Genomic DNA, 25,923 nt, shown 5'->3' with positions numbered 1-25,923 from the left:
ATGCTGCCGGCGCGCCTCCGCCCGGGGCGGCTCCTGCCCGCCGCGCCGCTCCGCCTGCCCGCGCCGCGGGGAGCCGCCGCCGGCGGGGAGCCCGCCCGGAGCCCGGGCACCGCCCGCGGTAAGGGTTGCTGCCCGCCGCGCCGGGGAGCGGGGCTGCGGGGGGGCTGGCGCCGCGGCGCCGGCAGCGCCTCGGGGCTGACGGGGAGGTTCGGCGGCGGGGGGGCGGCTCGGGGCGGCGGCGGAGCCGGGCTGGGGGTCCCCGGCGGCTGGGCCCGCACCGCGGGTGGCACGGCAGCTCGGGCGGACCCAGGCGTTCTCTTGCTGGCTTGGGTACCCACCGGCGTAGTCTGCGGGGAGGTGGACCCAGACCCGCAGAGGCTCTCACTGCATGCGGGGGTGTGCAGGAGACTGCGTGGAGGTAACTGCGGAGCGGAGGTGTGGAAGTCTAATCCCTGAGTTACTCTTCCAGCCACCAGGACGGGCAGGGCTTTTCCCCGTCCACCGTTACTACCGCCCATCATTCACTCCTAGTGCACGGTTTGATAAAGTGTTTTTTCCTAATCTTTAAGCTGAGCAGGCTCACAAGGTGGTTGCAAGTTACAAACCTTCGAAGTTTGACAAAAAAATCCTCCTCTGGACTGGACGTTTCAAGACAGAAGAAGAGATTCCTCTGAGGATCCCGTAAGTGTGCTGCTCTTGTCCAAGGGAAACATGTCCAAGGGGAAGGGGTGGCGTGATCCTGATCTAAAGCTTTTTCACAGAGTTTGAACCAGTCAGTTTTTCAACCCTGAAAACTTGGAAACAAGTTAGAGGGCAAAAGAATTTCCTGTCCTGGTTAGAGGTTAAGATGGAAAAATGTTCCTTACTGGGGTCCCCAGAGCCTGGGATTAAGAACTGGATCCATCTGAGTAGATAACCTTGGTTACATTTATGTACTGGCTTGTTTATTTTGTTTATTCCTAATGTGCAATCAGAGAAGGATGTTATTGGTAAACAATATTTTCTGTTTATAGCTCCGATAAACAGTTCTAAGGGAGCTGACTGTCACTGAATGATTACATCCAACAAATTACGATTTATTATAGAATTTGAGGAAAAATAGAGGAGGAGGTTATGAGAGAAACATCCCCCACCAAGGAAAACTGACATAGCCTTAGCCTCCCATTCTTGTCGACCCACTGGACTAGATGATCTTTGAAGGTCCCTTCCCACACAAACCACGCTGATTCTGGGTTTCTCCGACTTGCTGAAAGTTAGCATCCCCCAAGGGAGTCAGTCACTGAACGCATGAAGCCCCTCTAATGCCAATTGCTGCCTTTTTCTTAGGATGTTCGATAGCGTGTTAGATGTCTCTCTCCAGGATGCTACTTTTTATCATCACGGTATGTCCCTGTCTTAGGTGGTACGTTGCGCGTAAGCAGCGTGCAGAGCTGTGTAAAGCAACAGGTACATCCTCTGCCTGTTCCAGTTGGGTCCTGACAGTTTCACTGATGTTTCCTGAGCTGGACAGGGGCTTTCCATTGTCCCACCTCTCTTGTGCTGCGTTAGTCCCACCATCCGCCCCTGGAGAAGGGTTCAGACAGGTCTCAGAAGCTCTAAAAGGTATTCAAGTCATTGGGAGGTGTTTGTAAAGACACACACGTTTGCCAGTTCATACACACACACGGACACAGATTGCTCATTTCTGTGCAGTAGTTGGCCTGCCAAGTGCTTTCTGGGTGAGCAAAGTCTTTTTAGAACTGTAAGATCATAAATAGTAATATACTAAAAGAAGTTGATTGTGAGACATTGAAGCTGAATTGCATCATAAAAGAATTGCAAGATACTGTTACCTGTGAACGCAATCTAGCTGCTGAAGATAGCTTGTACTAAGGGACAAATCTGCAGTCCTTATTTGAGGTGGTTTGGTTTTTTAAAAAACAGCTTTTACTGACTTCAGCAGAGGTTTAACCAGAGTCTTGATGAAGAATTGAGTAGCAAAGGCCCTAATGTGCAATTAGGGAAGAACATAATCAGCTCTGTTTTTCTTAAAGCAGAGGCAGAAGCAGAGAGAAAATGAAAATCTGCTTCAGAAGAGTTTCAATTAGTGCATTGTGAAATACGATTAGGCTAATAAGCCAGACTAATAACATTTATGGTTTTGCTTTTGTTGGTACAAATGGATTAGTGGATTAATGATTTTATGTGCTAGTCTGATGCGCGGTTTGTTTTAAAGATGTTGTGTGTTTACCATTGTACAAAACAAAAGCAGTTACTTAGAACTGCAGGCACGGTCAGTCATCTGCAAGAAACGTGGCACATACAACACGTGTTGGCAGGGAAGGGGGTAGTACGGCACAGCCGCTCGGCAGACTTGCCCTCTTCTGTTGCATTAGAGCCTTTGAGAGAAGCACTGCGACCCTCAGCCTTGGTACGCGCTTCCACGGGCAGAACTTCCACTATAAAAACACCAGCTCTGCCCCATCCCACCACTCGTCCTCTTTCAAGTAAAGCTAAAGGTGTTTTGGGGGAAAGAGATCATTACAAAATCTGTACTCACAACATAAAATCAATTCTTTAGGCAACTATCCTTTTTACATATATATGTATAAAACCGTAAGTATGTATTATGTATATTTATATTCTATATCTTACGAATATATATCTATATATATCAAGCATTCCCATGTGATTTATGAAAGGAAAATAGTGCACAGCCAGCATTATAATGAACATCTTAAAATCTGTACTCCCAAGTATAATGTCTGACTCGGAAAAAGACTTAGCTGAAAGTTTTGAGACAATTTTAGTGATACGGAGGTTTCCCATACTGCTGGTTCACAGGGGCGTGCACCCTGCTCACAGCAGAGGAGGGTGGAAATGGGAGCAGCACCAATGCAGCTTGCTGGGCCAAACAATGCCTCTCTTGCAGCAACTACTGCCAGCCACAGGGCAGATGTTTTCATTACTTTTGCCTTTGATGACCAGCAAAAATAATCATGTAGATTGTTCTTATTTAGCTGTGTGTTCCTGTAATAGTGAGAAGGCTGACATCAGCTGCACACTTTAAATACAGCTGCTGCTTTTCTAAAGAACTAAAAACTCTTAACTGTTTTAATCATCTATCCAAGTATGTAAATCCCGAGCCTACAGTATACAGGATGCATGTAGACAGGTTAGATATTCTAAAGTTAATTTTGAATAAAAGGAACTTGCTTTCACCACATCTGGTTGATACCACATATATGTCTCCATCTGTTTAGAATAGATAAAACCCCTTAATTTTCACTATGTTTAAACAGAGCTTAAGGTATGATTTCTGGTGTATTTACCCCAAGTATTTAAATGCAAAAATTTATTGCATGAGCAATTCTTTTTTTTCAGCTAAAAAAATAAAAAAGATCAGGTTATATCCATTAAAGGTTGCTTTTCCACTGGAAATGGATTAGGGTCAGAAGATGCAAAATTCTTGGGTGGTACATAACCAACCACAGTAGGCTGAAGATGTTTGTTTTAGAAGCTAATTCTATTTTTATTTTTCAGTGGTGATGTTATGTCTGTGATGCTTTGAAGAAGAGCTAATTCAGAGTTTTGTAATGACTCAATTCGCTAACTTTAATTGCAGGCCAGAGATGCTAGACAGGGCAAGAAACAAAGCCCGAGTTAAAGCTTGTTACATCATGATTGGACTTTCCATCGTTGCCTGTTTTGCAGTGATTGCCTCAGCTAAAAAGGTGAGTACAGCCCTAGCTAGTTACCACGTAGCATACTTAAAAATGATGGAATTCTGTGAAAAGTAGACAAACCTAAACAAAAAGCAGCAGCTCGCACCTACCCCAGTCTTAGCTAACCTACGTTCCCTGTCACCCCTGACGTGTAAGTAGTTGCTGGCCGTTCCTGAGGTTGGGTAGCTTTCCCCGAGGCGCATCGTTACTCCTACTACCCTGCCCTCAAGTAGCTGTTTTACTTCCGCAGGCTGCTGCACGTCACGAGTCCTTAACAAGCTGGAACCTGGCAAAGAAGGCCAAGTGGCGGAAAGAGGCCGCGCTAGCAGCAGAGTCGAAGACAAAGTAACTTAATATGAAATGCCAAACATCCTTGTAGGAGCAAAATTAACTGTTGCCGAGTGATCAGTGAATTTCACCAATAAGTGGAAAACTGTAGTATTGCACACTAGAGCCAACAAGGGTAGTTACAGGATCACAAAAGAAACAGAGGGGCTCTTTTATTAGAGAGATACTTGACGTACTTATTGCAAATTATTAAAATTAGGATGTTTTGCACAGGATTAAAAGCAGTAATTAATTTCAAAGGAGATGAGGTAGTTTCTTAAGAATGTCAGTTATGGGTGGAGCCAAGTTTCCACTCGCTGTCTTAAAAACTTTCTTTCAGGCTTATCTTGAGCTGTTGCACAGATGAGAGTTCCTTACAGAAAAACTAGCTGTATTTGGCAATGAAAGGTTAGATGCAGCAAAGACCAAGCAGTAGTGACGGTATGAAAACTGCAAAAATAAGGAGACTTATGCAATTCACTTTTGCAATTCTAAATAAAAAACAAACTGTAATCAGCCACAATATTACAAATCTTACACACCGAGAAGAGAAGGTTTGGAGAAGTGAGGGGAGGGGAAATGACCTGATAATTCCACAGATTCTCAAGTCCTTATAAACTTCATGGGAATTCCCAAAGAAGTGGTCAGTTCCGCAGGCAGAGACCAGACTGCGATTATTGTAAATATCTAACCAAACATATATTGGTGCAAAACATGTTTAAAACCAAAACATTTTCTGTCTGGTGACAGTGCCTAGTTTAACAGTGCACAAATCAGCCAGTTTGAATTCATTTGCCTGAATGCTGTATTCAAAATGGCATTTGTGTTTTCTAGTTTAAGAAGCCACACTTACTGAAACACTAAATAAATACAATAAACATCTGTAAAATAGGTTTTATTGGTTTCTGTATGGTATTTGGAGATTTAACATTCCATAATATTGCATACTACTCATGTGTTCTGTTACAGTAATGGCCCTTTGGCCTGGATTTAAAGATGCACTATTACTATCTGAAGTTAGTATAGGTATTTTAGTTTCCACACATTATATGAAGATATTGTGCCATAAATAACTGAAATTTCTCATTCCAGATTTCAGTGAACTCTCGAGGTCACAGTTAAACTTCACGTATCAATTAGCAGACCTATTACAAAAATCCTCAGTCGTACGATTTAATAAATTTAAACCAGCTGAGAACTAACTGTGGAGGAAAGACAATAGTGCATCTTTTCTTTTTTAATTTTTTTTAAAACAGACCCGACAATAAATATTTTCCAGTTGCAAACTTGTTCTACAACTAACTTATTTCTGTGCCAACATTATTACTATTTTCTGATTGCTGCTAGCAACAGTGTTTAAAGCAAATACTAGAAAATTAAAAAGCTGTATGAACCAGTCCTCAGACAAAAGTGCAACGATGAAAAAATTAGTATGATTCAGTGTATCAACAGTAGGGAACTAAAAAAAAAACCGTATGCTTTGCATAGTTGCATAGATTAGCTAGTTAGTATTCACATTTAAGCAGAACAAATGGTACCCCTTTAATTAAAACCAAACCCACAAAACCCAAACCCCTGTATTTTTAAACAGACTTTGTAACTGATGGGGCACTTCAGATTCCATATAAAATACCAAACTTAAAGAGATTTTCTTCTCTCAGTTATTTTTTTTTTTCCTCCACACTGGTTTCATCTGTTTAGGCAACATCATCATACTCACACCCTTACCTGCAAATGACTGCACCAGAGCTGCCATCTCTGGTTTTACATTGTTCATAGATGTGCTTTTAACAAAGTGTGATGTGAACCCAGTGATAAATAGGAGAGACCATCCTGTATGTTTATCCTTTAAAGCAGAATTTTCATTATTATTTTTTAACAATTTTAGGGTAAACCAAATGTTGAGTTTAAATAATGATTTTCATTAGCCAAAGTCCATCAATTTTAGTTCCCTTTTAAACCGTTACATTTAAATGTATCAGAGGCATGAAATACAGTTTATCTAAATGCGTAAAGTGCAGTCACTAACACATATCGAATAATATATCCACAAAACTGAAGACATTCTTTCAAAACAAATATAATACTTTAAATGTCCCCTCTTTTCTTCATTTTCAAGTCTTTTAATCAAGATTTTTATAGTTCAGATTTGGTTTAAATTAGAGAGGCTTATAAATGCAGTTTTTACAGGGTTCTCCAAATAAAAAGCAGGCACAGCTGGTTATGTTATCAAAACAAGGTTGTTAGAAACAATGGAATACCCTGTTACCTGAATAATTTTCTTACACTAGAAGAACACTGAAATTCAGCATTTACTAGTAATCCACTAGTAAATCCACTAGATTTCCACGATTGTTACCCTGTACTTTGAACAGATGGGGGAGGGGGAAAGAAGGAAGGTCAGTATATGAAAACCTAAAACTATGAGAGTAAAAAGGGCACAAATACAATCATCTAACTTTATATGAAAATTTGGCAGCTGTACTCAATATTATCACACTATTCAAAACTGTTGTATGCTGTACAAATCTAGGTTTAAAGTGTCATTTGCTAAAATATCTCATTATTCAGAGTTCATAAAGTAACAGGACTCCTATATACACTTCTTACACTTCTATCTTCCACTAAAAAGACTTCAAAAAGAGGTTTCTTCCCTCCAAGTTACATCTTAGTCAAAACTGACCATTAATCTTAGAAAATCCACTTCAAGTCCCACATTCAATTACAATATAGTATATATTGCTATAACATCAAAGTGAAACATCTTAGAATCTTAACTTGCATGTAAAAAAAAATTCTAAATACAAAATGCTACTGTAATGATACCACCTTTAACCTGTATTTTTCAGTGCATTAAAATATTGTTTAGTGACAAGCACAGTGCCATGGGGTAAGTAATTTGAAGTTTAAATTGCAGCTTTTTATGAAGCATGAAATGCTGTCATATGTCGAGGATTTCACTTAACCCAGGAGTTTGATGTTAATACATTAATTACAGGTAGTAAAAAAAATATTTCAGAGTTAAACCAAAGTATTAATTTCTCCAAATGAGATTACTACTAATACACCAGAAACACTACTTATATGCAAGTCGAAGCAGAGCATACATTTTTCTGTACTCAAAATTGTTAATGTAAATATTAGAATTCTATTTTTTTTAGTGTTTAAGAGCAAACACTGTGTATTGTAGAGCCTAAATATTTAGATGACAGTAACTTCTAGTTAGTTTTGGTGTCCACATACTTAATGCTATTTACAGTACAACAAACTTTTCCTTCAACTGGAAAGGAGTGATTCACTATTCATTCTTCACTGCAGTATTTCTATTATCTTACCAAAAGAAAACCAAGTTAGTTAACTTAAGGAACAGTTCAAGTGGCAGTAGCGTATTTGATCAAAAAAAACCACCACCTACTGTTCAAACTTTTAAGAAGCTAGAAAGGCAAACATTGCAATGTTTCTCAAACTAAAATGGCGTTACCACATTTTGACAGGAGACACCTGTAAACCATCTGCTTGGTGATTTGTGCAAATCACCATCTCTGTCATTCATAATCGCAGCATTCTTGTGGTAACTACAGCAACTGTTTTCCCTGCAAAGTACTGTATTTGTGGCTGACTTCTAATGCCATTTAGCAGCTTTGATTACAGAGCCAACATCAAATGACCAGCAAGCTCTCTGCTGATTCCAATTTGAAAACCTCTAAAATAGTCCTCTTCCCACATAATTCAGAAAAAGCTTTTTCATATATTCAATATTATATTAGGTAATTAGCATTATATATGTATATCTATTATGTCTTTAAATACATTTTATAAATAAATTCCAACAGTGTGTTGTAAAGTAAGTAATGCATAAAAGTTTCACAATTTAAATAAATATTTTTCACATTCCAATTCAGCTTCTTACAAGCTCATCTTTATTTCATGCCTTAGTTCTGAAGCAGTGTTTTTGCTTCAATACAAGAGGTAGATTTGATAAAGACTGGGCAAGTCAAGCCTACTGCCAAAAATGCAACTGTCAGTAACTGTATTGCTGATATGCAGTTTGAGACTACATGGAAAATTCAGAACCACTACCTAAAATCCTACCAAGTCTTAGCTTAACAGTTCTTGTTAAATCACATTTAATGCTTTACTTTAGACATGATTACTCACAGTTGTTTTCTGTACATAAGAGATAATGAAAAACACAAATACAAAACAAAGAACAGTTGTATCTAACACAATATATAAAAGTGCATGAGCTGCTTCATCTATTTCTGCAAAACATATTCAGCTTTTCCTCTGACTTTGGCCATAAAGAAAAGACCTCTGGGGAAAAAAAACCCAAACCCTACAAATGTTTACATTTTATGCTTGTCTTCACTTCAATAGTTTACAGCTGAAACCCCTCCATTGGAGCCTCCTGCTGTTGAAACACAAACTGCTGCTGACTTTCATCCACCTGAGGTGCAATGCTGGAGTCCTCTTCTTCGACACCAAAGTAATGTTCTATGAGTTCAAAAGCCTTTTGGTAGATCTCTTGGTTTTCATGCCTCTGAAGAAATTCAATTTTATCAAGTCCTAAATTCAAAACAAACCATTTTCAAAATCTAGTTGCTTAAATGAATGATGAATTCAAAGGGAAACAGTTTATAGTACAGCTTATAGTATAGTGGTACTTCTAGATAAAAAAATGCAATCCCAAATGATCTCAATTCATTCGATATCATTGATTCTTAATTTCCTAACCCATGTACTTCTCGTCTTCATTTTCTGCAGCATTTTCTGCTGTCCAAACTAATTTTAAAACTATGCTAAAAAAATATAAATTAAACTAAGGAGGACAAGGAGGTGTAGTATCTACAAAGAAATATGCCATGCCTATGAAGAAATTGAATCTGTATAGAATTAGGATAGCATAAAACTGTTTGCTATAGCAATTTCCAATATCCCCTTTTCTTTTCTTTTACTCTTTCAGTCTTCCCCAACTCTAAATTCTATCCCCTTTTATAGAGTTGTCACTGGGCACAGTCTGGTATCTTTTTTCAAATTTAATTTTAAGGTTTGAAGATACTGTCTTTCCAAAGGCTTATCATTTGCAAGCTAGAGGACATAACGTCTGCTCTGCTGGCAGAATTAAGTGCTTGGCGGCCAGTTAGGCTGATTCAAAACTCTTTTTTAGCTATTTAAGATAATTCAGTTTTTCACTTAAGTTGGATTACGAAGAGCTCATACGAACCCTTCTGCTGACTATACAGGCCAAAGCAATGAGGGTGATATAATTAGCTGTTTCCCCTACTTGAATTTATACACTACAGCTTCAGCAGCCTACGCTTAACTGGTAAAGGAAACAGAGAACCTAGACACTTAATAGTTGAAATTATGAACGGACTCAAAATCTGAAACAGAATAAATTCCGTTGAAGTATTCAGTACTTACTCCTCTTACACGTTAGATTGCAAAGTAAGTTTTCCAAGTATGCACTTGATTTTAGAAATTAAACCCTGTAATAGGGAATTCAGATTTAAAGGCTGCTTTACAGAAAAGTTAGTACCATCTAATCAGGTATTATGTGGTCAACTAGAATTGTTATTAGCAGTTTCTGAAGCACAAATATCTGCCAATTTTGTTTTCAGAGCTACAAAAAGATAACTCTCCATAAGTAATGCCAGATTCATTATAAGCCAGGTTTATCATTAATTTCGTTAAATCAAAAGCACCTAGTTCATGAAATTCCACAAATATAATTTTAGTTTTGATACTCTGCCTTTAAAATGCGATTTAATTCAACAACTCTTAGAAGAAGAAACAGAACAAAATACTTCACAAATTAAGTACAAACTTGTTTATTTTTATGATCTGAAGTTGATTTTGCTATTACTGGTATTTACTATGCTAAAAAGTGATCTGACTTTGGGAACAAGTAAAACAAACTTGGATCTTGCATCCCTGTTGGTAATGAAACAGGTACCAGACAGGACTATATATTGAAGTAATAAAACTATATTTAGGATTGGCTGATAAACTTATGCAAACCATGGCTCCCATAGACTAGGACATCTGTGTGTTAAATATTTCTGAGAATGTTTCTCTAGAGGCACATTTCATAAACTGACCACAGACAAACATCCACAGGTTTTCTACATTTAACTGCTTTTCCCCACCATGTTACATTACTTAATTTATGATGCTTTCATGTCCACTTACTTGAAGTAAAAATTCTAATATTAAACTTACCTACAAATGCTTCACAATGCTTTTGTTTTTACAGCCTGAAATAAGGAAGTTCAGGTATGTAGTTTTACAAGAAGTAATTTCTTACCATACGCTTCCTCTATAAGGGCACAATAAGGATTAATGCCCATTCCATTTTGCTTAGACTCTTGTTCTCCAAGACGCAGAATATTTTCAAGTCCATTTAAAGCCACCTGTACTATTTTTGAATCCATCACAGTCAGGAGGTCACAAAGAGGCTTGGTACAACCTAGTGCTACCAAATACCTTTATAACAGCAGAAAAACAGAGGGGGGTGGGGGGAAAAAGAACGACTGATAATCCAGCACATTTATTCTGACATGCCTATCTATCACTATTGGTCCTTAATTTTGCTAAAAGAAGTGGCTGAAACAAAAGATTTCTAAAACACAACACAAAAATAATCTTAGTCTGAAATTGAATAAATATTCTGATTTATCCTAATGAGAAAATTTAATGTGCATATTCCAAACTGGAGTTTGGAATCTGTAGTCTTTTCAACTCCTTTTCGCTTACGATCTTCAGATGGATTTAATTTAATAGAAGGAAAAAAGTTAGTTTTAGCAGTAAGTTCTTTTCTCAGGCATTTGAAATTTTGTAGTGGCAAAAACACTGAGTAAACACGTTAGAGACAGATAAGAACATTGGACACTGCTCTATGCTAATGTAGTCCACACTAGCAGCCCATAAGATATTAGCATTACCTACTGTAAAAGGAAGGACATAATTGTAAATACAAAAAAGATACTGGGATTCTGAGTATCCTGTTCCTTTTTCCAACTTTGCACAAAGTTGTGTAGGAACTTCGGAACCCATATCCTTGTTTCTAGTGTGCAAGTAAAATGAAGACAGTAACGTTTGCCGGTATCAAAAGGTTGCTTAAATATAGTTTATTTAGTGGTTTTAAATTATCCTGCAGTTAGACAACAGTACCTTGAGGACGTTAAAAGGGCTAAAATTTCACGACATAGATAATATATCCGTATTTTGTGACAAGAAGTTACTTCTACGATATTACATGCATATTTACTATTTGAAGATCCTGAATTAAAATTTATTTAAAATACGCTAAATTTTAAGATGTTATGTTATGCAAGCATCAAAATAATAGCAAAAAAACACCAACAAGTTTTCCTTACCTCTGATAACGCATGGTGGTTATTAGAAAACCAGGATTGTTTACATTTTAAATAAATCAGCATGCACTTATTGCAACTGTGCATGGGAGAGTTATCACATATCTCCAAATGTGCTGGGAAAGTTATCACATCCCTTTCAGTTCTGGCTTCCAAATAATACACTGTCATTTTTAAATCCATTTATCAACTACTGATTCAAACTGATCGCTATGCTGATGGTATTCAGAGAAACAAGATGTCCTGTTTTCGGCTGGGATAGAGTTAAATTTCTTTCTAGTGCTGTGTTTTGAATTTAGTATGAGAAGAACGTTGATGACACACTGATGTTTTTAGTTGTTGCTAAGTTCCCTGGCTAGCAAGGACATTCAGCTTCCATGCTCTGGAAGAGGCTGGGAGGGAGCATAGCCGGGACAGCTGGTCCAGCTGCCCAACGGGGTATTCCATACCATGTGACAACATGCTCAGTATATGAATGGTAGGCGTGATCCAGGAAGTAGCGATCACTACTTGGTTATCGGTCAGCGTGGGTGGTGAGCAATTCCATTGTGCATCACTCATTTTGTATATTCTATCATTATCGTTATTATTATTATCATTATTATTTTCCCTTTTCTGTTCTATTAAACTGTCTTTATCTCAACCCATGTGTTTTTCTCACTCTTCCGATTCTCTCCCCGTGCCCCGGGGTGGGGGGGGTGTGTGGAGTGAGCAAGCAGCTGTGTGGTGTTTGGCTGCCTGCCGGGTTAAACCATGACACCAGAGAATATTTTATTCTAGTCATTCAAGAAGTCCAATCTTTGCAGGACATAAATAGCGGCTGACAGTAAAATTTTTATCAAACTCAATTCTGAAAAAGGAGTTTAGATATCTGCTTTAAAAAAACACTGATAGTGAGTTTAAAATACATGAAGAAACCACTAAAATTCTTGACATCTCTCCACAAAGAGATACAATCCCATTGCACAAATTTTCTAAATAACTCTCCCAAATTTTTCCATTTTCAAATACTGAAACTGTTCATTAACTGTTCCAATTGGATTTGACAATATAATATTAACTCTGGAAGATAACCCTGTGAAAACTTTACATGTAATATCACTGAAACAAAGCAGTATCGGTCAATTTGTTACTAAGTTGACTGCATATATTTCACTCATTTTTCTGAGCTTCTACATGTGTGTCGACTACTACTCTGTGTCGACAGAGTTACAAGGAATTAGAGTTGTGTTTAGGATTTTGCTGCTATGTTTGTCAGGATTCAATTGCAAAAATAAAAATGCCTTAGAAAATATACTTAGGAAGAAAAAACAGTAACATGCACAAACTTACCTAATCTGTTCAGGGGTTCCTCCTGATGTTGCATTAGTTATGGCCCACGCTGCTTCTTTTCTAGTGCGAAATTCAGCTTTTTGAAGAATTTCAATCAATATTGGAAAAATATTTGCATCTATAACAGCCTAAGAGATGAAATTATAATATTTTATAATAATTAATACAGATTTAGTATACACAGAGAAAGAACATTAATACCCTTCACTACAAGAGTCAGTGATGCCTGCTGATATCAAAGCCAACAATGTCAGAAAGCACCACACTAACTAGAAACAGAAAACTGAAATTCAGAATTATTCCAACATTGCACTACAGCAGCCATCAGAGTACCTTCTTTGTTGATTTCTTTGTCTGTGTGGACAGAATATTGCTTACTGGTTAGGCCCATTTAAAAATCGTATGACATAAGCACTAAACCTCAGTTTTTGAACTGGAGATCAAGCCCCAGAACAAATTCTCATTTTGTCCATTTTATTCAGGTTTGCGGTCTCCACAGAAAGACTATGTCTATAATTGGAGAGTATATTACATATTTTAAATGACATTAAGATGTAACATTTTCATCCCTGATTGAAGTAGAGGGGAAAAAAATCATATTGAAACACGTACTCCGATGCAGAATTCTCATTTTTGTCAAACAGAACCTTTTTGCAGGTAACTCCAGACACCTGGAGCAATAGTCAGGATTTAGTGGTTTCCACAAGAATACAACTCAGTATTGATGACATCATGCAGGTTTTTTATCCAAGCAAAATGTTCAACATTTCCAAATAGGCAGAACTGGTAAATTGTCCACTTTTCACTGGACTAGTTTGTGCAAGATGTTTTGTTTCAACTTTTAAAAAAGAAAAATGGCTTATTACTTTAACATGTATATTACAATGCATAACAAAATTAAAGAGAATATACCAGTAGATGATGCTCCCACAGGGAAAAATAACTGTTTATATCAGATCTAAGAGAATATTTTAAGTATCCTTTCATTTGTTTTATAAGCATCAACCAAATCCCTTTGAGAGAAATGAATCAGTTTCTCTAGTACAAATCATGACAGATATTTTTAAAGTATTATTTTATGAAGTTATTTATAATAATCTTTCAAAATTTAGAAGAAAATATTTAAGTTAGGTAAAATTATAGACAGTTAGGACTAAAACAGATAGCGCACAGTCAATGTAGTATCTACTTATTTCTCCTTGTGAAGCAAAATCAAGTGAACTAGTAAAAGGAAAACAAAACCAACCAAGTAACAAATATACAGGCTTTACCTGAATCTGAGCTCTGTTTCCTGCAGTAATATTAGAAACAGTCCAGCATGCTTCTTTTCTAATAGATTCCTTGGGACTACTAAGCAAGTGTAACAGACAGGGTAATGCAGAGCAGTTTAGAATCACCTAAAATAATTTGAGAATTGAAAATTGGGTTGTACAATACACATATATATCTATATTGGCTTGTGCGATATACATATATATATATAAAAAAAATATATATATAAAAAAGCACTTTACAGATGACTTCAAAAGAAGATTTTGCAACACATTTATATTACACAAAGTATCATAGATAACATTCTGCAAAATTAAAGCATTCAATGCTGTAGTGTATGAATAGACAATCCAGCAATTTGAAAGAATCTGCCCTCAATTAAGTTCAGACCAGCAGACTGACAACAGCAAGACTAAATAAGATTGCTTAAGACTAGAATATGAATAACTGAGAGTAACTGAGAAGTGTGAATCTAATTTGTATCATTGGATGTTTTCTATTTAATTCCTTAGCAAAATCCTCTCCTATAGAGCTCACAACAAATTATGTAATTAACTTATTTCCTTATTTTCCCTTTACACCAGTTCTGTCAGCCTTTTAGACACAATTTTATTTAAAGCAGGACCTGTCTTAGTATTTCCTGTATTGCTTCAAACTCAATTCTGTTGCCTAAAGTTAAAAAATAAATCTTTAGAACAAATTGCGTCAGTAAGACTATCACATACAAATTCATGGACAAATCAAGTATGACTGTTGCTTACAAGTGAAAACTTTGACTACATCTGAAGACTTAAAAAAGGGAACAATAATAAATAATTGAACCCCCACTAAGAGGGAGGAGGGGGGAGTTACTTTCATTGTGAATGGGAAGCAACAGTCAAAGTACCATACAGGAATGAAGCAATCCACTACATATAGTGCTGTAAGAAAATACTCATTCTTGCAGTAATTTGATGTTTAAAATAGCAGCCTAACATGTCAAATTAACGATATAGATTTGTTCCTCTTTCACTGATGTATGCAGATACCTGTACTGGACATGTATTTTGTCACAATTTTTACAAATTTTTTTCTGCCAATTCATTTTTCTTAAATCAACTAGTCTTACCTGTGTTTGGATATCATCCCCAGTAACAATATTTCCAACTGCTCTTAATGCAGGGGATACCACCTTGTAATCATTATGCCTGGAGACAAATATTAAATCATTTGATATTACCAGTATAATTTTGCATTTTGAGTGAACAATTATTTACTTCAGGTGCTAAATTTTTAGTTATAGAAAACACTGCATTACTTCTTACACTTTCCCCCTATTTAGCCAAATTTGACAACTGCAAGCCCACAACTGAATTGCTGATTCAAGGAAAGGGCATCTCTATAGAACAACACAACTTAGAGCAATCTATCTGTCCAGCAGATTCATTTCACCCAACTCAAGTATTATTGAATACAATACTGGAACCTGCATCATTCAGTAGCCACAGAAACAAAAGGATTGTTATTAGCTCTATACTAAAACTTAGCAGCCCACCCTTTCTAAGTGAACTTCCCCCTTTTGCAAGTCAATAACCCTAGAAGCCAGTACATGAAGCCCATATTCAACTGTCTGAGGTGTGGAGGAAGGAAGTCTACTCTGTTGTCCTAAAGCTTCTACAGAAGAGAAAGCAACCTCAGCCTCTCCTGACAGCTATAAAAATGAGCTTTTCACAGGGACCTGTGCTGAGCTGTCAGTGCTGGGAACTACTATCCCTGACTTACTCTGCAGTCCCATGTGAACACAGGGACTTCGTCTCCCTTTCTAGGAAAATAATGAACCATAAGCCAAATATACTGGGACAGTTCAGAAGTGGGACAAGCCTGCCTTTGGACTTCACGAGACCAAGAACTGTCTGTATTGCAACTACATCTCCTAGAAAGGTAAGAAAACAAAATACAACAGTGAAATTAACAAAAATAAGCTGAGAAATTAATTTACAATTCAAGCTTGGTCTTCAGTCTTCACCCTTCTATTCCTCCATGTAAATGAAATCTTACGCTAAATTTTAAAGAATATACAGGAATACTTTGGAGAAAACTTTTTTCACTGTCAATCTCAGGAAAAATCCCAGGAGCCAAGCAACTTAAAAGGTTTCAGACTGAATTAATGTTCATCAATTCTCATAAAATAAATTCAGACTTGAGGTGAGAAAAAACAATTCAATTTGAATTCATTGACATTAACAGTACGGTGCAACATTTATTTGGTGAAGAGAAGACTTACATAAGCAGCTCTACCAATCTTCGACACACTCCAGAATCAATAACAGCTTGAATTTTATCATTGGGGCCATCGGAAAGGTAAGAGAGGGCCCAGCAAGCATCTGCTAATACATCCGGGTCACTGCTAAACAACAGTCTTGATAAAACATTTAGGCAAGGAGCAACCTAGGTTAAAGAAAAAATATTGCATAAAATTAGGTGGTTTGTATTTTTCAAGTTTCAGAGAACATTCTGCAAAGGCATAAAGGTGCAAAACTATTTACTGCCAAAGCACACGAGCTCATTAATGAATCAGGATCTAGTAGAACACTTCCTGATTAAACTAGACATCCAATTCAAACTGGCAAATTCGATAAATTCTGATTCGCAGCCTATTGATTTAGAGATACTATAATTAGGTATATAATTGTTCAGTTTAAACAAAAACCATCTGCTTTTACAGGTAACCAGATGATCAAGAATTACTGATACTTTTTTGAATCACTCGGGGAACAGAATTTCAAAGTAATAACATTTTTTGATACTGCTATCTTTGTAGGAGTACTGGCGATCATTTGTAATAACCAATTTACAATTGCTTTACCACAAAGAAACTTAGAATAATTCACAGAAGACTCAACGTTCACTGAACCAAATCAAACAAGCAATGGCTGACTTCAGTTCTCACTGCAACTGTAGTCTCTGGCCTTAATCTCCTACAAGTTCCACACAGGCAGAGCCAAATGAACTAGACCATCTTAACATCGCTTGGAACCTGACAGATTTCAGCTGTACAGCTTGGGAATTTCATATTCTTTGTAGAACTTAATTCTTTATCTTACATCAGCTATGCAATTCAGCCTCCTTTACGTGTCCAACTGGTGCTACTGCAAAGGGCAAAAAGCAAAAGAACTATTTTTATTAGCAGTTGCCTACACGGCACCCTTTTCCACTGAAGTATAAATGTTTAAGCAGCAAGAAATCATCTTGGTTTTTTACTACCAGAACAAAACGCTACTGAAGGATATAACTTGGGCAGAGCAATTGTGAGGTGATTGATTTACTGACATCAGAAATCCCCCCTTTTTGTTAATATCTCTCCAAGAATTATTAAGTAGCAATGACAGTAATTACTACCTCATGAAGTAAGCTTCAAGACATGTAAATTCTCTCCAGATTATCTTTAATGATCACTTAACCTGTCTATTCTACCAGAATATCCAATGCTCAGTTCTTTCAACCTTTTAATGTCATTAACCTTACCAGAAATTAATTTCATACTGAAAATAAGGAGCTAATACTCCTACTAGCCTCTACAGTCTTTATAACCACATACTGGAAAGAGGAGGAAGTGAAGGGGAGAGCACACAGACAAATCACCTCTATCATTATAGTCTGATTTAACTGCATCTGACAGAGCAGAAAACTCAAAATTTTATTCCTGCAGCATGCACTCACAATTATAAAATAAAAATAAACAAAAAAAATTTAAAAAAGCTTCAATCATAACTCACATCCTCTAAAACAAATCTGGAGAAAATACAGCCCCAAGGGGTTTAGTGCTGAATGTATTATTTGTCCATCATTTCATACCAGTTGAATAACTATTTGCATCTGACTAACTACAATCTCAAGTTTTTAAGTAATTTAATTTTATTGCTGATAGGTGTCAAAGTAGATGATTTTTTGCAGATACAACAGATGGACAAGACTGTGGGATTACATTAAGAAGATAAAATCTCCAGATTTTATCCAGTCTATCTCCAGATTCTGTATGTTATAACATATTACAAACATATGTCGTCTTCAGCTTTCTGATTTCTCAGAATGAATGCTTTATTATACCTTACTGAAGTCTGGAGGAGGGTTCTTTCCTCTACAGAGATTTGAGAGAGCCCAGACTGCATTTCTAGTTGTTGTAAGACGATTTGAATTTGTTAACAGTCTGTCAAAGAGAGACAACAATAATAAAAATAATCATTTCTTATTGAAAAGGTAAGTCTGTCTTTTCTATGCCTATTATTACCAACAGCACCTCAAATCAGGAAAAGAAATCCTATTATTGGGCACTAGTTTCAATCTACTTCTCTTCATAGCTTACACGCTGCAAGTATTTTCTTAGAATCAACTGAATCTCTGTAGATTATTTTGCATGGACATCTCATTCCCAAATCAAGTATATGCATATAAAGTAAACCAGTGCTTATATGAAAAAATCATTCAACCAATCTTTTCTGAGGGTCTTCAGAAGGGGCTAGGAGATGCAACCCTCCCTTGAATTAACTTTGATGTTTTCATTCAGAGAATGCAATTACTAATAATAAAAATAGTTCCATAAAAAGTTAGAACTTAAAAGATCTAAAAAAATTAACAATTAACTGTTTTGCTGAATAGAATGCTAAAGATTCAACACCTCAAAAATCAGGTTCACTTTGAGATACATACCAAAATGTCTAAAACTGTTAATCCTTTAAATCCTCAAGGAAGGTAATCGCATTCTCCTCTGTTATTTTAACCTATTTTACAAATGTTTTAAAGCATTTTATTATTTTAAGCAATAATATTCCTAGTGAAGAGAAATCTTCTGGTGGAACACAGCTCATGTAACAACTACTCTGCCAGCTCACCTCAACAAGCAAATGGACAGATAGCAAGACCGGAGCTTGGACCTATTGGACAAAGGTGGTGAAACCAGCCTATTGCCCAGCCAGCTGGAACTGCACAAATGCAAGCGTGAATTAAATCATGTCTCCCACCCTATATATCCAGAACTCTGGCAACACTGAGTTCTGCACAATACAGAAATTTCGTATCTGTGAAATAACACTTCTCTCCTTTTGCAAACAATGGAAAGCTTCCAGTCACAGTCTAATTAATTAAAGAAATGCATGAACCTCAGGTAATCCAAAACATTAGAGTCATAGCAATACAATAAAAAGAGAAACATTCTCAATTTAGCAAACAGCTTATATTATTTTCAAATAAATTTTAAGTTGAGGTTTACAGTTACCTATACCTGTACACTATAGTTACAGTATTAACATAAAATACTTACTCCAAGAGAGGTGGTAGTATTCCACAGTTTAAAACAAAGTCTCTGCATTCCGCATTATCACCAGCAATGTTACCAAGAGCCCACACCGCCTGAAAAGCAAAGCATCCAAGTGAACTTATACATGCTTGCAAATCAACTTTTACAGATCATCTATATATTTTTTTTACAGCAAATATTATAGAAGCAAAAAAGCAGTATCATTCCAAATACAAAATTTCAGAAGACTACTGATTTCTGCATTGCATTTTTTGTGAACTCAAAGTCAATTACCTACATTTGAAGTCATCCTTTCAAGGAAAGAAAGTCTTCTGTTACGAAAATACGTTGATTCATGTGCTTTTCAATAGAAAGCTTACACACCCTCTTTTCAATAGTTACATTTGCTCACTATGTGTAATAGATTCAAGAAAACTGGCTCAAAGTTGCAAACAATGTATGAGGAATAAAAAAGTTAAATCATGAACTTTCACTATACAAACTTTAAAACATGATAAATAAAAGCCCGTAAATTACAGCCTCTCTTAAACAAACACCCTCCCTCTCCCCCCCAAAAAAAAACCACCCCAACAAAAAAAAAGCCCAAAGTTCAGGAAAATGATAATGAAGACTGTAACATAAAAGATGGAAGAGCAGAAGTATATAGGAAATAAAGCTGCAAGATAACTTCAGGAAAAAAATCCACATTGTTTTCTACTATATTCTTTCTATTATGGTGTTTTAGATCCTGTTTACCTGTAAATGCCGCCATAGAAATGAGCTGTTTTCTTCAAATTACTCAATAACATGAAATAAAAAACAGGTTTAAAGAAACCTGTAAGAATCAGAGGAAAAAAAAAAAGAGGTAAAAAATACACTGAAGGTGAGTTTTTATCTTCCTGGAGCCAGATCAACGGGCTAGTAAGCAAGTGGGGCTCAAAACCTCTCTAACCACACGCCCCCCCCCAAAAAATATTCATAAATTAATTTTAAGTAGTTATAAAAAACCCCAAGAAAACAGTTACCTGCTCCTGTACATCTTCATGTTCTGAACTAAGCAACTTAATAAAAATTGGAACAGCTCCAGTTTCAATTACAACTTTGGTGTGTAGGAAAGTTCCAGATGCTATGTTTGTCAAAGCCCAAGCTGCTTCAAACTGTTGAGGAGCACAAAGACGACCATGTTAAACCATTCAGCAGTAAAGCTTAAATTCATGAAAAACAGTTTGACATGGGAGTTGCAGATGTTAATTTTCCATTTTTTTTTTCCTTTCCACTGAAATGCAATTATTACTATTATTGTACTTTCTATACAATAAAATAATTGGCATTGACAAAATCTCTATTTAATAAGCACCTCCAGTATCTCAGTTATTTTTAGGTTTTGGCTTGCAGCACTAACTGTAAAGAAGATTTCAAATCTCTATTAACTAGTACAAATCCCTTCTGTTTACTTTATAATAAGTTAATTCTTCTAGTATGAATGTACACAAGGCCTACGTGCCATTCCATGGGCTACCACAAATAGACAGAACTAGTTACTCCTGTCGTTAGTTATATATTTTTCAAAGATTTTTTAAAAGGGTTTCATACAAGCCTTTCAGTTTCCTATACTTTTTTCTTCTTTTCTAAGATTTCAACTGGAAAGTACTACAATATACTCAACACAAACAAAACAGATTCTGCTCACACACCAATGCTGATGATCTTAATATACCACTCTGGAAACTCTTTTGAACATATTCTGCATTCAGTACCCATGCATTTGAGCAGCTGAATACACAACCCTAAAGACTACTATGAAATTCACAACAGTCAAGTCACAATTTCAGTGGCAATAACTGACATTTTAGACAACTAAAATTTAGAGCTTTGGTGGTTAAAAATAATTACATTTGGTTATACAAAAAAAAAAAAAAAATCACATGCTTTCCAAAGCTGTTTTAGGGGGTTTCTAATCCCATTCCAAACCCCCGAACAGTAACAGCCAAACTCACTTGCACTAGCCAAACTCACTTGCAGAGTGTAATTCTCATTCCTCTCTAGAAACTTCACAAATCTCTGTACTACTCCTGGTTTTTGTATGACTTCATCTATAGGCGGATTAGGCTCTAGGGGGTGAAAACAAACATATTTGTGTAAGTCTAACAAAAAAGACCAAATAAATTATTTTCTCAGTATGACACAAAACATGAGTATGATTCTCAGTTCTTATGATTTTTAGCATTCAATCATTTTAATCTCAAATGAAGGAGCTAAACTTTTTACTTTAGAATACTGCAGGATCATCTCCATAAAGTGCTACAAGTTAGTAAACACCCCATTATGTATAATAATAGTAACACATACTATTATCCATTGGCATGTTAGTAACTCATTACAGAACACTGTTCCCTCAATCAGTAGCTCAGGTCAGTGCAAGAGCAATTATGATTAGACACTGTTTTAAATGACCAAGCATACCTTTACGTATCATGCTATACAAATACCAGCATTAATTTAAGACTGCATGTCCTACAGTCTCAATAAAAACAAGTTACAACTGTTCTTTGGCAGCCATATAATTTTTCTCCCCTTAAATACAGAACAAGAATCAGAAACTGAATCACTGCAACAAGTACTGTAAGTAATGTTAGTGTGCAGTTAGTTACCGCCCTGGACACTTCAATCAAAATATCCTTTGTCTGAAAGACTTAACATTAGAATAATGAAGCTTTCTGTATTTAGCCATTAGGTCAGAATAGATTTGGCACGGTTTCTCTATGAACAGAACTAGAAATTTCAGCAAGTTCTATTTTAAAGTAAAACAAAACTAAAGGTTAACTGACTCTCTATGACAAAAATTTGTAGTAACAACACAGAAGGAACAAAAAAAAAATCAGGCCACATTTACATACCTTTAGATAGCAATTTTCTGAACTTCTGTGTTGCTGTGAGTTGCTGATCAGGATCATCCGAGAAAATCATCTGCACCATATCTACTGTAATAACTTCTTCCTAAAAACAAAAGGACAATTTCTTATGTCTAGTACTATGCACATTAACAGATAACATTCTAAACACACTCTAAAGTAATTACCTCTGGAATAGGTACGGTAGAGCTGACATCAGGATCCTGAATTGGACTTTCTACCATAGATTCTTCATTTCCCGGGAGAGAAACGTTTCGGCGTTTAAACAGCTAAACAAAGAAGAAATTTTGGGGAGATGTTAGAACTTATCATAGAGTGGATACTGATGACATACACTTGAAGAAATACTTTCACTTCCTACTCATTCATGCAAATGGAATTCTACATGAAAGTTTAAAGAACATAAAGGAGAAAAACACTACTATATCTGTATCTTGATAAGCTACACTGCAGCATGGGAAAGGAAACACCCATTATTTTCATAATTTGTCTAGGGAGTATTTACTACAAAATACACAAACAAAACTTTCAGCAGGAACTGCAATGCAGTTACCCATTCATGGGTAAATGCTTCAGCATCGTACTACTTCTTACTCTTATCTCTCTGGCCCAACTAATTTAAATTCTTTTCCCATGCAGTAGCATCCCTTTCCCAGGAGAAGGGTAAGCATTCCCACCTCAGGGAAGACTGCAGATCAGTGCCTGGGACACTCTCTAGGTTGTGGGAGACAAATTCAGCCACTTTAGACCAAGCAGAAAATCAAACTACATTCCTTACTTTCCTGGGAAGAAACTACTAAACGTTTTCGGAAAGGGAACTACCACAAACCACTAAATTATACAATGCTTCATGTACTCTGATCACTAAAAATTCAATGAGGACAACTGCAAATATTATATATAATAGTTCAGGGATCACTAATTGCTAGCCACTTTACTAAGTTACTGTAGAAAAGCTCTTGGGCAATTTGAAGTATAGCTTCAAAGATGAAAATAATCCTCTCCCTTCTAACAGTACAACTTTGGCCCAAACTCTAGAGCCCAGTCTTACATGTTTAAGCCTAGACTAAAGATTAAACTTAAGACACAGGTCTCTCCCCTGTGTGCTCCAGTGACTCAAGAGGGTTTCTGTTCACTTTTTTTGTTTTATGATCCTGTCGAGAAGTGCCTGGTGCTCCCCAAGACTGCATAGAAAACAGTCATTCAACCTGGTACTCTGGATTTTGCTCCACAGGAGGAGTCTGCTCAAGTCCTTTCACATATCTGAATGCAGCTTCACAAGCACTTAACAGTTAACAGCTCACGAAGATACTTACCTGTTCTTCCCTTTTCTGTTTCCGAAGCTGGATTCCTTCCTCTTCTCTTCGTCTGCGCATTTCTTGGGGATTAAGTGCATTATTCTTGTAGCTTTTCATTCTGAAGTTATCTTTACCCGGGCTTGCCATGTTGTCTATTAAAAAAAGAAAAATTACTCCAAAAGGCCAAATCTTGCAAGGCAAACATGCCATCTGTTGTACTACAGAAGTATTTACAGCAGCAGCTATATATTCCTATAGCTATATTCCTATAGTTATATATTCCTATATGCTTGCAATACCCAGTTCATCAACAAAAATCTCTAAGGTAGAAATCAGAGAAAAATCTTTGCCTGGATAGGCATTTCTAAACTGTAGATTAAAGAAGAAAACCTGCATAATTACTGCTTCATTTAACATCTCACTGCATTGTTTCTTTCTCTCTCTCTTTTTTTTTTTTTTAATGATGCCTATCTCACAAACATAACACAGGATCTAAAGGTTATGCTGCCTTTCCTTCTAAACTGTATGCAAAAAAAAAATGCAGAAAAACAAATTAAGGGTCAGTAGCATCCAGATAGGCATACTTTTTTCCATTTTAAAGTAACAAAATGATTGACCCATTCTAACAGCTCTTTTGATGGATTAGAGGATTAGAATCTGCCTGTCATTTCAGGCCTATCAGTTGTGAAAAGATAAAAGTGATAAAACATTATTCTGTCACTGAAATGATCAAACTGACTGACTGAAAAAGGTTGTTAATAGTATGGTGCTAGTTTTTAAAAATAAAACTGTAGCCTTCATCTGAGAAATAACTGTCAAAAATATGATTTAAGACTCTATATGAACTGTCATTTGTCTGAAATTCTTCCACAAGAAAACTTAAATAAGAATATCTGAACTACAGCTCCTGAGCCGCACACATTTCTCTATCAACTTCCAGGCTGGGACTATTTATGTTTTTATATCAGTAGTACCAAGGACTGCTAAGCAATAAACACAAACTACGAGAGGAAAACAGTCCGCTGACATCAACAAGACGCTCCGAGGACTCAGCAGCCTGATTCACCCAAACATATTTGCTTCACAAGAGCCTTAGTAAACTACTGCCATCTCTGGACCATGATGCTAAGTGTGCCACCATCTAAAGCAATTTTCTAGTAACTGTCATGTAACTTTTGAGATACAATTTAAGAAGTTCATTTTTCCAAAAACACTACTGGCTTAAAGTAGTCCTAGAACATCATCACTTCCTTAATCACTCATGCCTTGCTAATTTAGTTACGTCAATAAAACTGTCAGGCCAAGCAATGAACCAAACAAGGGAAGCGTGCATTCAAAGTAACCCTGTTTAGGTCACCAGCTCAATAAAGAGTTACAGAAGCACAACTGGGAGGAAACTCTCATCTAAACTGTTTTCAAAAATAAAAGCTTATGAATTTATAGCTTCATTCCCCCCACAAGGGTTTTGGTACAGACATCATAAGGGCAAAAAGACTGGCTACCCCTGATCTATTCAGGCTTCACGACTTCTCCATCTAGATCCAAGGAAGCCTGCACTTCCGCTCTGCAAAACTCCGCTCGTTTTAACACTACAACATCCTGCATCTCGCCCACTTGTTGTGCCTAGGCTAAGACCTACCTTAGGTAGGTTTTTTTCCTCCCTGCCTACACAGGGCTCCCTACATACCGCGCCTTGCTGCCACCACCGCCCCCTCCCCGACTGGCAGCGCCGGTGGAGGCCACACGGGCTTCCAGACGCTGCCCGCAGTAGCTTCGCACCGGCCAAGACCCTGGCGCAGGGCCGGGTCAGACCGCCAGTCCCCTTGCCGGCTGCCCGGCCGAAAGGACACCTACCCCGGCCACTAAGAGCGACCAGCGAAGCTCTTCACCCACGTGCCTCGAAGAGGGGGTGGAGAACTCCCCTCCATCAGCAGCAGGGCAGGCAAGCGGGAGGAAGGCAGCCCTCTGACCGAGGAAACGCCGGAGAACAGCGCGGGAAGACCCCGTCCCAGCACCGAACGCCTCGCCTGGCGGGAACCGAGCTGCCGTGCGCGGCGACGCCCCGCTACTGCCAGCCGCCCCCCGAGCAGGCAAGAGACCGGCCTGCGCCGGGAAGCCTTACAGCAAGGGGCACGGCACCGCACCGCACCGCACCCCACCCCACCGCACCCCACCCCGCCCCAGAGGGGGGCACAGTCCTTCCTGCCCTCCCCCCCTCCGCCGGCTCTTAGCGCTTTTCCGTTCTTACCCATCGAAGCGAAGACGCGCGGCACCCGCCGCCCTCCAAGCGAGAAAACCCCGCTCCACCCCGCAGCGCGGCACCGGCAGCGGATGGCAATTCAAGATGGCGGACACCGCCCCCACCGCGCGCCGCACTGGCCCGGGGGCGGGCCCTTCCGTTCCCAGCAGGCTCTGCGCGAGCAGGCAGCC

General features: G+C 37.7%; 2 protein-coding genes across 3 annotated transcripts; one reads left to right on the top strand and one right to left on the bottom strand.

Annotated features, from left to right (window-relative positions):
• On the top strand, window positions 1-7,211 carry FAM162B (family with sequence similarity 162 member B). The gene is made up of 4 exons (XM_075145727.1): window positions 1-118; window positions 570-681; window positions 3,605-3,713; window positions 3,955-7,211. The coding sequence occupies exons 1-4, from the start codon at window positions 1-3 to the stop codon at window positions 4,051-4,053; spliced, it is 438 nt and encodes a 145-aa protein (XP_075001828.1). The 3' UTR covers window positions 4,054-7,211.
• KPNA5 (karyopherin subunit alpha 5) lies at window positions 5,260-25,867 on the bottom strand. 2 transcript variants are annotated; one of them, XM_075145723.1, is made up of 15 exons: window positions 25,742-25,867; window positions 23,512-23,645; window positions 22,363-22,464; window positions 22,181-22,280; window positions 21,300-21,394; window positions 20,309-20,440; window positions 19,308-19,396; window positions 18,098-18,197; window positions 16,275-16,438; window positions 15,120-15,198; window positions 14,011-14,136; window positions 12,740-12,867; window positions 10,339-10,517; window positions 8,382-8,597; window positions 5,260-5,877 (listed from the first exon to the last, which is right to left on the bottom strand). In XM_075145723.1, exons 1-14 carry the CDS (start codon window positions 25,743-25,745, stop codon window positions 8,410-8,412), a joined length of 1,620 nt encoding a protein of 539 aa, XP_075001824.1. In that variant the 5' UTR covers window positions 25,746-25,867; the 3' UTR covers window positions 5,260-5,877; window positions 8,382-8,409. The 2 variants fall into 2 exon arrangements, with proteins under 2 accessions (XP_075001824.1, XP_075001825.1); XM_075145724.1 differs by lacking the exon at window positions 25,742-25,867 and adding an exon at window positions 25,348-25,519 and having other exon boundaries at window positions 5,260-8,597.
• Between the last annotated feature and the right edge of the window lie 56 nt (window positions 25,868-25,923).

This window comes from Calonectris borealis, chromosome 3 (assembly GCF_964195595.1).
Source record: "Calonectris borealis chromosome 3, bCalBor7.hap1.2, whole genome shotgun sequence".
In the NCBI taxonomy this organism is placed as follows: domain Eukaryota; kingdom Metazoa; phylum Chordata; class Aves; order Procellariiformes; family Procellariidae; genus Calonectris; species Calonectris borealis.
This window is presented reverse-complemented; position numbering and strand designations above follow the sequence as displayed.